Here is a 13,141-nt window from a genome sequence, read left to right as displayed (position 1 = left end):
CCTTCTTGGCTACAAAGAAGAACCCTGCTCCCAGTGGTGATGACGATGGGCGAATATGTCCCTTCTCCAGGGATTCCTTCACATAACTGCGCATAGCGGCGTGTTCGGGCACGGATAAATTAAATAATCGACCTTTAGGGAATTTACTACCAGGAATCAAATTGATAGCACAATCACAATCCCTATGCGGAGGTAGAGCATCGGACTTGGGCTCTTCAAATACATCCTGATAATCAGACAAGAACTCTGGGACCTCAGAAGGGGTGGATGACGAAATCGACAAAAATGGAATATCACCATGTACCCCCTGACAACCCCAGCTGGATACCGACATGGAATTCCAATCCAATACTGGATTATGGGTTTGTAGCCATGGCAACCCCAACACGACCACATCATGCAGATTATGCAACACCAGAAAGCGAATAACTTCCTGATGTGCAGGAGCCATGCACATGGTCAGCTGGGCCCAGTATTGAGGTTTATTCTTGGCCAAAGGTGTAGCATCAATTCCTCTCAATGGAATAGGACACCGCAAAGGCTCCAAGAAAAACCCACAACGTTTAGCATAATCCAAATCCATCAGATTCAGGGCAGCGCCCGAATCCACAAACGCCATGACAGAAAACGACGAGAAAGAGCATATCAAGGTAATGGACAGAAGGAATTTGGACTGTACAGTACCAATGACGGCAGACCTAGCGGACCGCTTAGTGCGCTTAGGACAATCAGAAATAGCATGAGTGGAATCACCACAGTAGAAACACAGACCATTCAGACGTCTGTATTCCTGCCGTTCAACTCTAGTCATAGTCCTATCGCACTGCATAGGCTCAGGTTTAACCTCAGGCAGTACCGCCAAATGGTGCACAGATTTACGCTCGCGCAAGCGTCGACCGATCTGAATGGCCAAAGACAAAGACTCATTCAAACCAGCAGGCATAGGAAATCCCACCATGACATCCTTAAGAGCCTCAGAGAGACCCTTTCTGAACAAAGCTGCCAGCGCAGATTCATTCCACTGAGTGAGTACTGACCATTTCCTAAATTTCTGACAATATACTTCTATATCATCCTGACCCTGGCACAAAGCCAGCAAATTTTTCTCAGCCTGATCCACTGAATTAGGCTCATCGTACAGCAATCCGAGCGCCAGGAAAAACGCATCGACACTACTCAATGCAGGGTCTCCTGGCGCAAGAGAAAATGCCCAGTCTTGAGGGTCGCCGCGCAAAAAAGAAATACTAATCAAAACCTGTTGAATAGGATTACCAGAAGAATGAGGTTTCAAGGCCAGAAATAGCTTACAATTATTTTTGAAACTTAGAAACTTAGTTCTATCTCCAAAAAACAAATCAGGAATAGGAATTCTTGGTTCTAACATAGATTTCTGATCAATAGTATCTTGAATTTTTTGTACATTTATAACGAGATTATCCATTGAAGAGCACAGACCCTGAATATCCATGTCCACACCTGTGTCCAGAATCACCCAAATGTCTAGGGGAAAAAAAAAAAAAGTGAACACAGAGCAGAAAAAAAAAAAAAAATGATGTCAAAACTTTTTCTTTCCCTCTATTGAGAATCATTAGGGTGGCTCCTTGTACTGTTATGTTTGCTAATGACAGGTGTTATGAAGGCAATCCAGAAACACAGTGTGCTTAGCGATCAGAGCGCACACAGTGATCTGACAAATACCCAAAAATACAAGAACGAGCTCTGAGACGTGGAAACTCTGTAGACTGCACACCTGATCCTATCCTAAACACAACTAAAAGCGGCTGTGGATTGCGCCTAACAACTACCTAGGCAACTCGGCACAGCCTAAGAAACTAGCTAGCCTGAAGATAGAAAAATAGGCCTGACTTGCCCCAGAGAAATTCCCCAAAGGAAAAGGCAGCCCCCCACATATAATGACCGTGAGTAAGATGAAAAGACAAAACGTAGGGATGAAATAGATTCAGCAAAGTGGGGCCCGATATTCTAGGACAGAGCGAGGACAGTAAAGCGAACTTTGCAGTCTACAAAAAACCCTAAAGCAAAACCACGCAAAGGGGGCAAAAAAAAACCCACCGTGCCGAACTAACGGCACGGCGGTACACCCCTTGCGTCTCAGTGCTTCCAGCAAAACAAAAGACAAGCTGGACAGAAAAAAAGCAACAAAAAAGCAAAAAGCACTTAGCTATACAGAGCAGCAGGTCACAGGAACAATCAGGAGAAGCTCAGATCCAACACTGAAACATTGACAAGGAGCAAGGATAGCAGCATCAGGCGGAGTTAAGTAATGAAGCAGTTAACGAGCTCACCAGAACACCTGAGGGAGGAAGTTCAGAAGCTGCAGTACCACTTGTGACCACAGGAGTGAATTCAGCCACAGAATTCACAACATATGGGCATGGAACTATGGAATGGAGGATAATCATTATAATTTGTTATAACTAACCACAGTTAGTTACTATACCCAGGCAACGCCGGGCTCTTCATCTAGTAATATAATAAAGGTTATATTCACCTCCCGTGTCAGTAATTGCAGTCTCTGGCCCGTCGTGCGGTTGTTATGATACATGAGCCCAGTGCCCAATCAGTGCTGGTGTCACTGTCCCCTCCTTTGTACAAATTAAACATGAAGAGGAAGTCAGAGATCAGCTGGAGCCCCCAGCCAAGCATTTAGATCAAGAAGGGGTTGTCCTAGTAGTGGGCAACTGCCTTAAATAAATAATCTTTATTTTTATATAGCGCTAATATATTCTGCAGCGCTTTACAGTTTGCACACATTATCATCACTGTCCCCGATGGGGCTCACAATCTAAATTCCCTATCAGTATGTCTTTGGAATGTAGGAGGAAACCGGAGAACCCGGAGGAAACCCACGCAAACACGGAGAGAACATACAAACTCTTTGAAAATGTTGTCCTTGGTGGGGTTTGAACCCAGGACTCCAGTGCTGCAAGGCTGCTGTGCTAACCACTGCACCATCGTGCCGCCCAAGTAAACACAACTTAAAGGGAAGGTACCGCGTTTGTAGGTCATTAATAAATCACTGTAATGTAGCATAACATGCTGCTATAAGCAAGTTTGAAATGCATGTGAAACAGATTTCATGTGTTATATGAGTTTAAAGAATGCACTGAGGGCTGAAATCTTGGTTTTGCAGCAGTAGCAGGGCACTATCAGTGTCAGATTACGGCACCCCATGGACATAGGAGATAATAGACCGGCGAGGACCCTATCTGTAACATTGCAGCAGCATTAGCAGTGAGCTGGGCACGCCTCTGTGGGCTGCACAACTCACTGCTGCAGGTGTGACTGGCCGCCATTTTATTATAGCCCTGTATCTGCCGAGCTCCACTTACTCTCTATCACAGGACAGAAGAAGCCCTCACTGCTCCTCTGTACTCCAGGCAGGCACATCCTCTGCTCCTCACAGGCTGCCCTGTGTGCTTCTCCTGCTGTGTCTCTGCCTCCCCCTCACACACAGTCCCTGTGATCTCCGGTAAGCTGCACTCACAGCCTGCAGAGAGGGAGGTGACACCTGGAGAGAGAGAGCCGGGCAGCTGACAGGACAGGGATTAATGTGGGGGAAGGAGGATGGCAAGAACGTTATTCACAAAAAATGCTGCTGAGTCCACTGTGTTCTGCTCTCCTGTAAACAAGCTGTGCCTCTGATGCAGTAACTGCTGGTGATAGCAGGTCACAGGGCAGTCACACACAAAATGGTGCTGCCCTGTGATGCTGCTCTTCATTCTTACTGTTAGCAGCAAAATTGGGGCAGTAACTGCTGACATCACCATTTCCCTCCCCTTTTGGGTGGTCTAATATCCCTGGGGCAGAGCTGCTAAATCTTACTATAGCTGCTTGAGGTCTAAAACGCAAAATGCTCCCCCTAGTGGTAAATATGTATATTTGTAGAAAAATATATAATATTTTTCATATAGAAATGTTTGCAAACAGTGCAAACATTGCAGTAATACATTTTAATTACTATTTTAAGCTTAATTTCACAAAAAAAACAAAATACAAGAAAACTGGTGGCACCTTCCCTTTAAAATGAACATCAGTACATGACAAATTACCATGTAATTATTTATTTAGCAAAAACTATGCCTATATGCAGCAGTTTGTGAAAAAGTTAGCACATCTGATGAATCAATAGCGCGTCGAACCATCTTTAACATCAATAACTTGAAATTATAATTTTCTATATGACTGAGTCTCTCATATTGTACTAAAGAAGATTTGTCTCAAACTTTTTTACAATATTGTTTGAATTCATAAAAGTTTTTAGAAAATTAAGGTCCCGACAGCATTTAATTTGGGTTGAGTTCTGGACATTGACGGGCCATTTCAACACCTTGATTCATTACTTTCTTCAGCCATTCTGATGTAGATTTGCTTGTGTGCTTGGCTTCATTGTCCTGTTGTTTAACCCAGTTTCAGCCTGATTCTAGAGCTCTTTGGTACATGGAGTTCATGATTGATTCAGTGACTACAGGGTGCCCATATATTGTGTCTTAAATATTGACCCCTCCTGCACCATGTGTGACAGTTGGTATGAAGTGCTTGTGCTGATAGGCTGTTGGTTTTTCCCAAATGTAGCATAGGGCATTATTCAAAACATCTCCACTTTGGTCTCGTCTGTCCCAAGGACATTGTTATTTGAATCTTGAAGTTTGTTCAAATGCAGCTTTGCTAACTTTGGCCATTCTTACCATGTTCTTTTTAGAAAGAAGATTCTGCAGGCCACCCTCTCAAATGAACCTTACACATTCAGTCTTTTTCTAATTGTAATGTCATGAATTTGAACATTTATTATGGTAACTGAGACCTTTGGTGTCTGAGCTATAGCTCTTGAGTTTTTACAATTTCTCTGTGCATTGCGCGGCCTGACTTTAGGGTATATTTGCTGTCACATCTATTCCTGTAAAGACTGTCAACTGTTTTATTTGTTTGTGTATCTTTTTCCCTGTAGAATTATGGACTCCAAAGTGTTTGTAAATGGCATTATAGCCCTTCTAAAATTGATGGGGGCAACAATTGTTTCTCTAAGATGATTGCATCTCTTTCCTTATTGGCCTTGTGTTATAGGAGAAATTTCACACGATTTTTCATGTTGAACTGGATACATGATGTAATAGTGGCTGCAGAGCATAATACAACATTGTTCTCTTTTCATTTTCTCTTTTAATGTTGCCTCGCCTTCGTGGAAATATTAGCAAAGTATTGGCACCTAATGAGTTAACCTTTTAAGTCCAAGTAGGTGTTATCAGATAAAAACTCATACAGGGAGAAGTACACTCCCCCAGTGAAAACATCCACTTGGGCTTAAAGGTACCGTCACACTGGACGATATCGCTAGCGATCCGTGACGTTGCAGCGTCCTCGCTAGCGATATCATCCAGTGTGACAGGCAGCAGCCATCAGGCCCCTGCTGGGAGATCGCTGGTCGGGGAAGAAAGTCCAGAACTTTATTTCGTCGCTGGACTCCCCGTAGACATCGCTGAATCGGCGTGTGTGACACCGATTCAGCGATGTCTTCACTGGTAACCAGGGTAAACATCGGGTAACTAAGCGCAGGGCCGCGCTTAGTAACCCGCTGTTTACCCTGGTTACCAGCGTAAAAAAACAAACAGTACATACTTACATTCAGCTGTCTGTCCCTTGCCGTCTGGTTCCTGCACTGACTGCTGGCCGTAAAGTGAAAGCAGAGCACAGCCACAGCGGTGAGTCACCGCTGTGTGACTCACCGCTGTGCTGTGCTTTCACTTTCACTTTACGGCCAGCAGTCAGTGCAGGAACCAGACGGAAAGGGACAGACAGCTGAATGTAAGTATGTACTGTTTGTTTTTTTACGCTGGTAACCAGGGTAAACATCGGGTTACTAAGCGCGGCCCTGCGCTTAGTTACCCGATGTTTACCCTGGTTACCGGGGACCTCGGGATCGTTGGTCGCTGGAGAGCTGTCTGTGTGACAGCTCTCCAGCGACCAAACAGCGACGCTGCAGCGATCCGGATCGTTGTCGGTATCGCTGCAGCGTCGCTAAGTGTGACGGTACCTTAACTTTAGTTAACTCATTAGGTGACAAATACTTTGATTGCTAATATCTCTGCAAGAGAGAAGCAAAACTTATGAACAAAACAAAACATTTTATTCCGCTCTGCAGCTGCTATTTTATCTTGTTTCCAGCTCAACATTAAAAATGTAGTGAAAGGTCCTATTTGCTGGAATTCTCTAGGCCAGCAAATTTCCACAACTTCTGCTTTTATAGAGGGAGTCAAATTTGCTGATGAACAATTAATCAAGGACATTTGATTGGCAGCACCCGGCTGCTACTTACCCTCTCAATTTCGGTAAAAACAATAATGGTGTATTTGACGTTTTACACACTGCTTTACATTTTAGCCCAATTATTTATTGAATTATGAAATTGTGTAATTTGTCTATTTTAAGAGCAGATGCTTTTTATTGTGCCTTAATATGTAGAAACATAGAATTCAAAGCGGATATAGTTAGCTTTTCCCATGACTGCATTTTGTTAGAAAGCTATGATGGAAGAAAATACAGTCATTGTGCACATGTTCTAGCTGATTGTGTTAAGCCAAATGCATTATTGTGTTTGTCCATTCTTCTAGACAAAGGTGAAGGAGTTAAAGATGAACCCAGAAAATTAAATTGATCTGTGGTCAAATGGGATTTGACGTTAGTAAAATGGTATCATATATTGATGTTTGAACAGTCCACTTATCTCTGAAAGATAATCTCAGAATTTGCTAAAAGAGCACTCTTTTCTCTTCCTCATGTTACTGGATATTCTTGCAAATTGCAAAGAAACTCAGAATTTTCTCCTAAAATGGATTCGGTTTAAAGCCAAGTGATGGCTATTTTTTTTCTTAAGCAGCAAATACTTGAATGTATTATGAACTACCAGGTGGCAAGTATTAGCTTAAAGTGACACAATTAAATATAAGCGTATCTACTGGGGGAATTGGAAATCTTATATAGTGGATAGTTAATAATTTGAAGAAAGAGCAAAACCATGAGTTTAATGGTGGAAACTAAGCATTGTTCAGAATCTGTCACATGCAGGGTTAACTTTGCGGCTCCATTTCCATATACTATATTGACATTACTATAAACTTATCTGCAGTGCCATATAGCATCTAGTAATTTCACTATGCGCATCTGGTTCTAAATTAAGCTCAATTGACTTTCTGTAGGAAGCACCAAGGTCCAGGAACCAGCAAATAGATAAGTAGTGAGCGTCTAAATATGTCGTTTACATAGGCTTATTGTGTAAGAATAACCCTTTGGTCTTGTTCTCCTGTAGTGGGACATGACATGGCACCAAGTTTACCCAGTCACAGTTTCCAAACACTTTTCAGAGTTTAAGCCAATACACCCTCTTAGATCTTGGAAATGAGAGCAGAGGAGTTTTTTTTATTAAAAAAAAATAAACAACTACAAACAAAGGAGTTTAAAAAGAAAAGATGTATACATACTCAACCCTGGAAATCCACTCCCTGCTCCTGGGATGTCATTCCAAAATTCTCAGCCGGACCGCTATTGATGTTCTGACCCCCAGTCTCCTTTTACTATGTGACATGATCGCTAATGATCCAGTAGAAAATGACAAGATCGGCAGCAGATTCCCGGGCCAATTGTATCATCTTCTGTTATTCCCCTGGCTCAGAAACCAGACAGAAAACCCATTCCCACACTACAATCCAAAACCTTTTAGTCTTCCGATAGATTCCCATTGTTTTGAGACGTCCAACATTGAAATATAGACAGGTGTCCACTTGCTTTTAACAATAAGTTTATTTTTTCAAAAACCTTATATTGTGAACAATGTTCTTTGACCAATGACCAAAATATGGGAGATAATGGGAATCCGTCAGCAGGTTTTTGGTGCCTCATCTGAGAGCAGCATGATGTAGAAAAGAGGTGGTATCACTTAGTTTACCGGGTGCGGTGGTTCTGACACAATCAGAATTTTAAGATCAGAGCTGAGAAAGCTAACCCCGCCCACACCAGGCTCTGTATGATTATCTATTGATGGTGAGCTGCCTATCACGGGAGGGGGTGGAGTCAGACTAACAGTCATGTGCGCATCAGCCCTGGCAGTGATAATGTCCTAGTAATGAAACCTTGATAAGTGACACATTGTTAAATTCTGTGTTTTAACCCATACCTCATGTTTTCCTCAGATTACATATCAAAAACCTGCTGACAGATTCTCTTTAAAGAACTGTAAAGTTTTTTTCTTGTTTGGATATTCGAATAATGTTTCCTTTATGACCACAAAGGACGACTAAAATACATTTCAAATTTTGCTCCTCGTTATGTAGCAATTATTTTTCATATATCAGACTTATTTTCAACTGGGGCAGGTAACGGTGATTTTGACTTCCAGCAGTATTTTTTTATTTTATTTATATTGCTGTTCATTCGTCCGTTCGTTTGTTTGTTCGCTTATTAATTTCATACATTGTTCTCGTAAAAGACATTTCAAGGAAGTAGAGAAGGCTGGATGCTGCCACTAAAGATGATTAATCCAAAGAATGAGTATAAGAACTGGCGATTTATTAATGCAGCATGTTTCGGAGTAGGTACTGTCTGAGGAAGGAGTATTACCTACTCTGAAACATGTTGCATCAATCAATCACCAGTTTTTATACTCACAGTTTGGATCCATCATATTCAGTGGCAGTGCCCGATATCCATTGCATTCTCTACTTGCTTCATCCGTTAAGGACTCCATCTGCTTGGTGTGAGCACAGTGGCCAGAACAGCATTCATTTTGACATCACATCACTCTTCAATGATTACGTGAGCGATTTACCTTCACCTACAGCCAGTGATAATGCACAGGGAGCTCCCCTTTTTTATTCTACGTTTGGGGACATTTCTACATTTAACTAGTTTTCAATCTATCTAATTTTCCCTGTAACTGGGCTTATATGTTACCCAGTTACAAGGCAAAATTATCCTCCAGTTTGCAGTGCTGCACCACAGAGCTGATCTGGGTGTCTTAGGACCCAGCAGCTTATGCTTCTTTCTGGCACCCAACAATCATGTGATCGCTGGGTCTAGAGGAGAAATACAGCAATCGGGAAGGTATAGATTGGAATAATCTCTATGTCCCCTATGAGGAATCTATTTCAAAAACCTGACCTGTACATCCAAACATAGACTCAGTGTGAACAGGTGCTGAACCTAGAGTCGCCAACTCGTATACAGTTAAGTAAGTAAGGCAGCACACTGCAGCGCTAAAACATGCAAACTTGAAAACACGAAATTTGAACTGCATTACTGCACTAGAAATATGAAAAATGAGAGCTTTTAGCGCATAAAAATGGCCAATTGTATGTGTACCTGGTAGCCCCTTTACGGCATCTCTCTTATACCAGGTCCTACGCTTGCCTTACCTCGCTGAGAATAAACGTCTCCATCTGAATGGGTACATGTGAAACCTCTTCTTAGACTAAAATTCTCTCTCTCTGTGGAGGGGTATTGGACCTGCTGTAATTAAAACACCTGACGCTAGGAGGCGGAGTGCACGATCAGAAGGCTAGAGAATACATTTCAAAAACCTGACCTGCACATCCAAACATAGACTCAGTGTGAACAGGTGCTGACTCTAGGTTCAGCACCTGTTCACACTGAGTCTATGTTTGGATGTGCAGGTCAGGTTTTTGAAATGTATTCTCTATCTTTCTGATCGTGCACTCCGCCTCCTAGCTTCAGGTGTTTTAATTACAGCAGGTCCAATACCCCTCCACAGAGAGAGAGAATTTTAGTCTAAGAGGAGGTTTCACATGTACCCATTCAGATGGAGACGTTTATTCTCAGCGAGGTAAGGCAAGTGTAGGACCTGGTATAAGAGAGATGCCGTAAAGGGGCTACCAGGTACACATAAAATTGGCCATTTTTATGTGCTAAAAGCTCTCATTTTTCATATTTCTAGTGCAGTAATGCAGTTCAAATTTCATGTTTTCAAGTTTGCATGTTTTAGCGCTGCAGTGTGCTGCCTTATTTACTTCCCTATGAGGAATCTGGCTGTGTCTGACAACCGGCTCCTCTCTCCTGTAGCATCATGAACCCTGTACTATTGCTTTATTATGCAGTGACATTTTAGAATATCACTGTACGCTTGTACCGGTCAGATATTTAAGATGTTAGGGTAGCCCGGAAGTACTTAATTAAACTGTTACTGACATTTTTAAATACGGCTCAGTTATTTTACATATTCATTATGTTTTTTTCTGTCTACAATATGTTATTTTATTTCATTTCAGGAAGATACAGACCCCTCTATTCATGAAAGCCTTGGTATAGAAAACACCTTGTGGGCAAGCACAGTGGTCGCATCTGGTAGGAGAATTGCATTTTCCCTTCATAGTTTTCGTGTTTCTTTGTGTTTAAGTGCACCTTACATAATATCCACATTAACCCTCCAACACAGGAGGAAGAAAAATTTGGCAACCGTTAAATAGGGAAGAATTTAAGGGTATAATAAAAGGAGCTATATGGGATGGGATTGTCGAAATATTGCTGAATATTCCAATCGAAATGTCAGTTTTTAAGAGATTTTACTTTAAAAAGGACCTATCATTTCTGCAGAGAAAAAACATAAAAAGTGACTAAAGTCAGAAAAAGACATTTTTTCTCCAATACATATCATTCGGAAATCAATATTTTCCTTAGTACTATGCCGGCTACCCATGTCCAAAATATATGGTTTGTGCAAGCCATTGACAGCCATATGCAGTGTCTATTCATGATTGTCCTATGATGACTTTGGATCAGCACGTACCGTATATAATGTAGGTATATTAGATGATGAGCCCCAGGGCTAAATTTGGACTTCCTTCCCTTCACCCCGAACAGCATGTTGATTAGATGCACAGACCCCAGGTAGTGATGCTAGAACAGATAAACATTTCTGTGTTCGAACACCATTAAAAAATTCAGATAAATTGTATAAATATTATAGAACACACAATAATAAGATCATTTACTAAGTGATACTTCTAAATAATACTCATCCAGGTAAACAAATAACAAATATTATTGCCAAACTACTGAACAAAGTCTAGTATACCAAGACCAATATTAATAATAACACTATACAAGAGCATTATAATGCCACCACACCATTGCAAAATATTACCACCATTTAGTGTCTGAGTACAATCATCATCCTGCTAATGAACAAAACCTGCTATACCAAAACCAGTAGACCGATAATTCCACATATAAAGGACAAACACCGCTACACCATGACCAGACCACTTATTACAACCACATAGTGACCGAATAATACCACACACAAAGAACAAATACTGCCACACCATGACTAGACGACATATTTCTACCACATAGTGACTGAATAATACCATAAAACTGATCATTAACAAAACAAGTAATATACTCATCTGTAATAGTAATACACAGGAGTTAAGGTACCGTCACACATAGCGACGCTGCAGCGATACCGACAACGATCCGGATCGCTGCAGCGTCGCTGTTTGGTCGCTGGAGAGCTGTCACACAGACAGCTCTCCAGCGACCAACGATCCCGAGGTCCCCGGTAACCAGGGTAAACATCGGGTAACTAAGCGCAGGGCCGCGCTTAGTAACCCGATGTTTACCCTGGTTACCATCCTAAAAAGTAAAAAAACAAACGCTACATACTTACCTTCCGCTGTCTGTCCTCGGCGCTCTGCTTCTCTGGTCTGGCTGTGAGCGCCGGGCAGCCGGAAAGCAGAGCGGTGACGTCACCGCTCTGCTTTCCGGCTGACCGACGCTCACAGCCAGAGCAGGAGGAGTGCAGAGCACAGCGCTGGAGGACAGAGAGCGGTAGGTAAGTATGCAGTGTTTGTTTTTTTACTTTTAGGATGGTAACCAGGGTAAACATCGGGTTACTAAGCGCGGCCCTGCGCTTAGTTACCCGATGTTTACCCTGGTTACCAGCAAAGACATCGCTGAATCGGTGTCACACACGCCGATTCAGCGATGTCTACGGGGAGTCCAGCGACCAAATAAAGTTCTGGACTTTCTTCCCCGACCAGCGATCTCCCAGCAGGGGCCTGATCGCTGCTGCCTGTCACACTGGACGATATCGCTAGCGAGGACGCTGCAACGTCACGGATCGCTAGCGATATCGTCTAGTGTGACAGTACCTTTAGTATAAGTACATAGTAGATAAGAGTGTTTACAGTACAGGCAAATTTAGTGGCTCACCAGTGATGTTTCAATGTGAAGTAATTCTTTCTAATTTTTCTACTGTCATAGATTCCTATGAATTCTTCCAAGACTCATCTCTGCAGAATTTAATAGACATGCATGTTCAGCTGATGGCTTTTAGAGCACACCCATCCCACATTTTCTCCCACTTTTACACTGTGCTGGATGGAGAAGAAAAGTTCCACAGTTTCGCGCCTTGTGGCTGCACAGTAACAATGCAACTATACCTCCCTTTTCTTCCCCCCACAGCAACAATATGAAGCTACAACAGAGATGTCACCCTCTGTTGACCCCATACACTACAGTACTAATACTTGTGTCCCTTATTGTGGCCTTCATACAATACTAAAATTCCCCAGTTTGCCCAAACACAGCACTAATACTCCCTCCCATACATACAGTAATAAAGTAATAAATCTATTCTGTCCATTTATAGTAATGACATCTACATTTTATACCAAAATGCAGTTGGAATGTCTCAGATTGGGGGACATTATTAATCTAGGGAGCCACAATGTCGGGCATTAATGTCCCCCATTGTGGCCATATAGACAAATAAAGTCCCCTTGTGGCTCTATACTCTAATAGTGCCCTCCTTATGGCCACCATATAGTAATAGTGTCCCCCAATGTGACACCTTACAGTAGTAAAATCCTTCATTCTGGAACTCTTCACATACCAATTTAAAAATAAAAAAGTCAATCATATCTTTTACCTGTCCCCACCCCCACGGTGGGCAGCTCCTCCTTAGCCCAGCGCAGATTGTGCAATGCAGTGATGTTGGTGTTCTACCTGCGATGGGACCCCCGGTTCAGCCAGGCCGAGCCAGTGGGTTGTATAGATAAGGTGGAGAAGAGAGCAAGTGGCTCTCTCCTACTTCGTAGTTTTTAACTGG

The 13,141-nt window shown here is 42.3% G+C and overlaps 1 protein-coding gene across 3 annotated transcripts in view; it reads left to right on the top strand.

Moving 5' to 3' along the window:
- Nucleotides 1-13,141, top strand: part of ATP9B (ATPase phospholipid transporting 9B (putative)) — a 481,605-nt gene that overhangs the window by 186,216 nt on the left and 282,248 nt on the right. For all 3 annotated transcript variants that reach the window (XM_069730937.1, XM_069730939.1, XM_069730938.1), the window contains exon 10: nucleotides 10,296-10,371. In XM_069730937.1, coding sequence (XP_069587038.1) covers nucleotides 10,296-10,371 — 76 coding nt within the window. The remainder of the gene's footprint in view (nucleotides 1-10,295; nucleotides 10,372-13,141) is intronic.

The sequence above is a fragment of the Ranitomeya imitator genome, chromosome 6 (genome assembly GCF_032444005.1).
Source record: "Ranitomeya imitator isolate aRanImi1 chromosome 6, aRanImi1.pri, whole genome shotgun sequence".
NCBI classification, from domain to species: Eukaryota; Metazoa; Chordata; class Amphibia; order Anura; family Dendrobatidae; genus Ranitomeya; species Ranitomeya imitator.
Note: the sequence above shows the minus strand (reverse complement) of the source record. Positions and strands in the feature narration are given on the sequence as shown.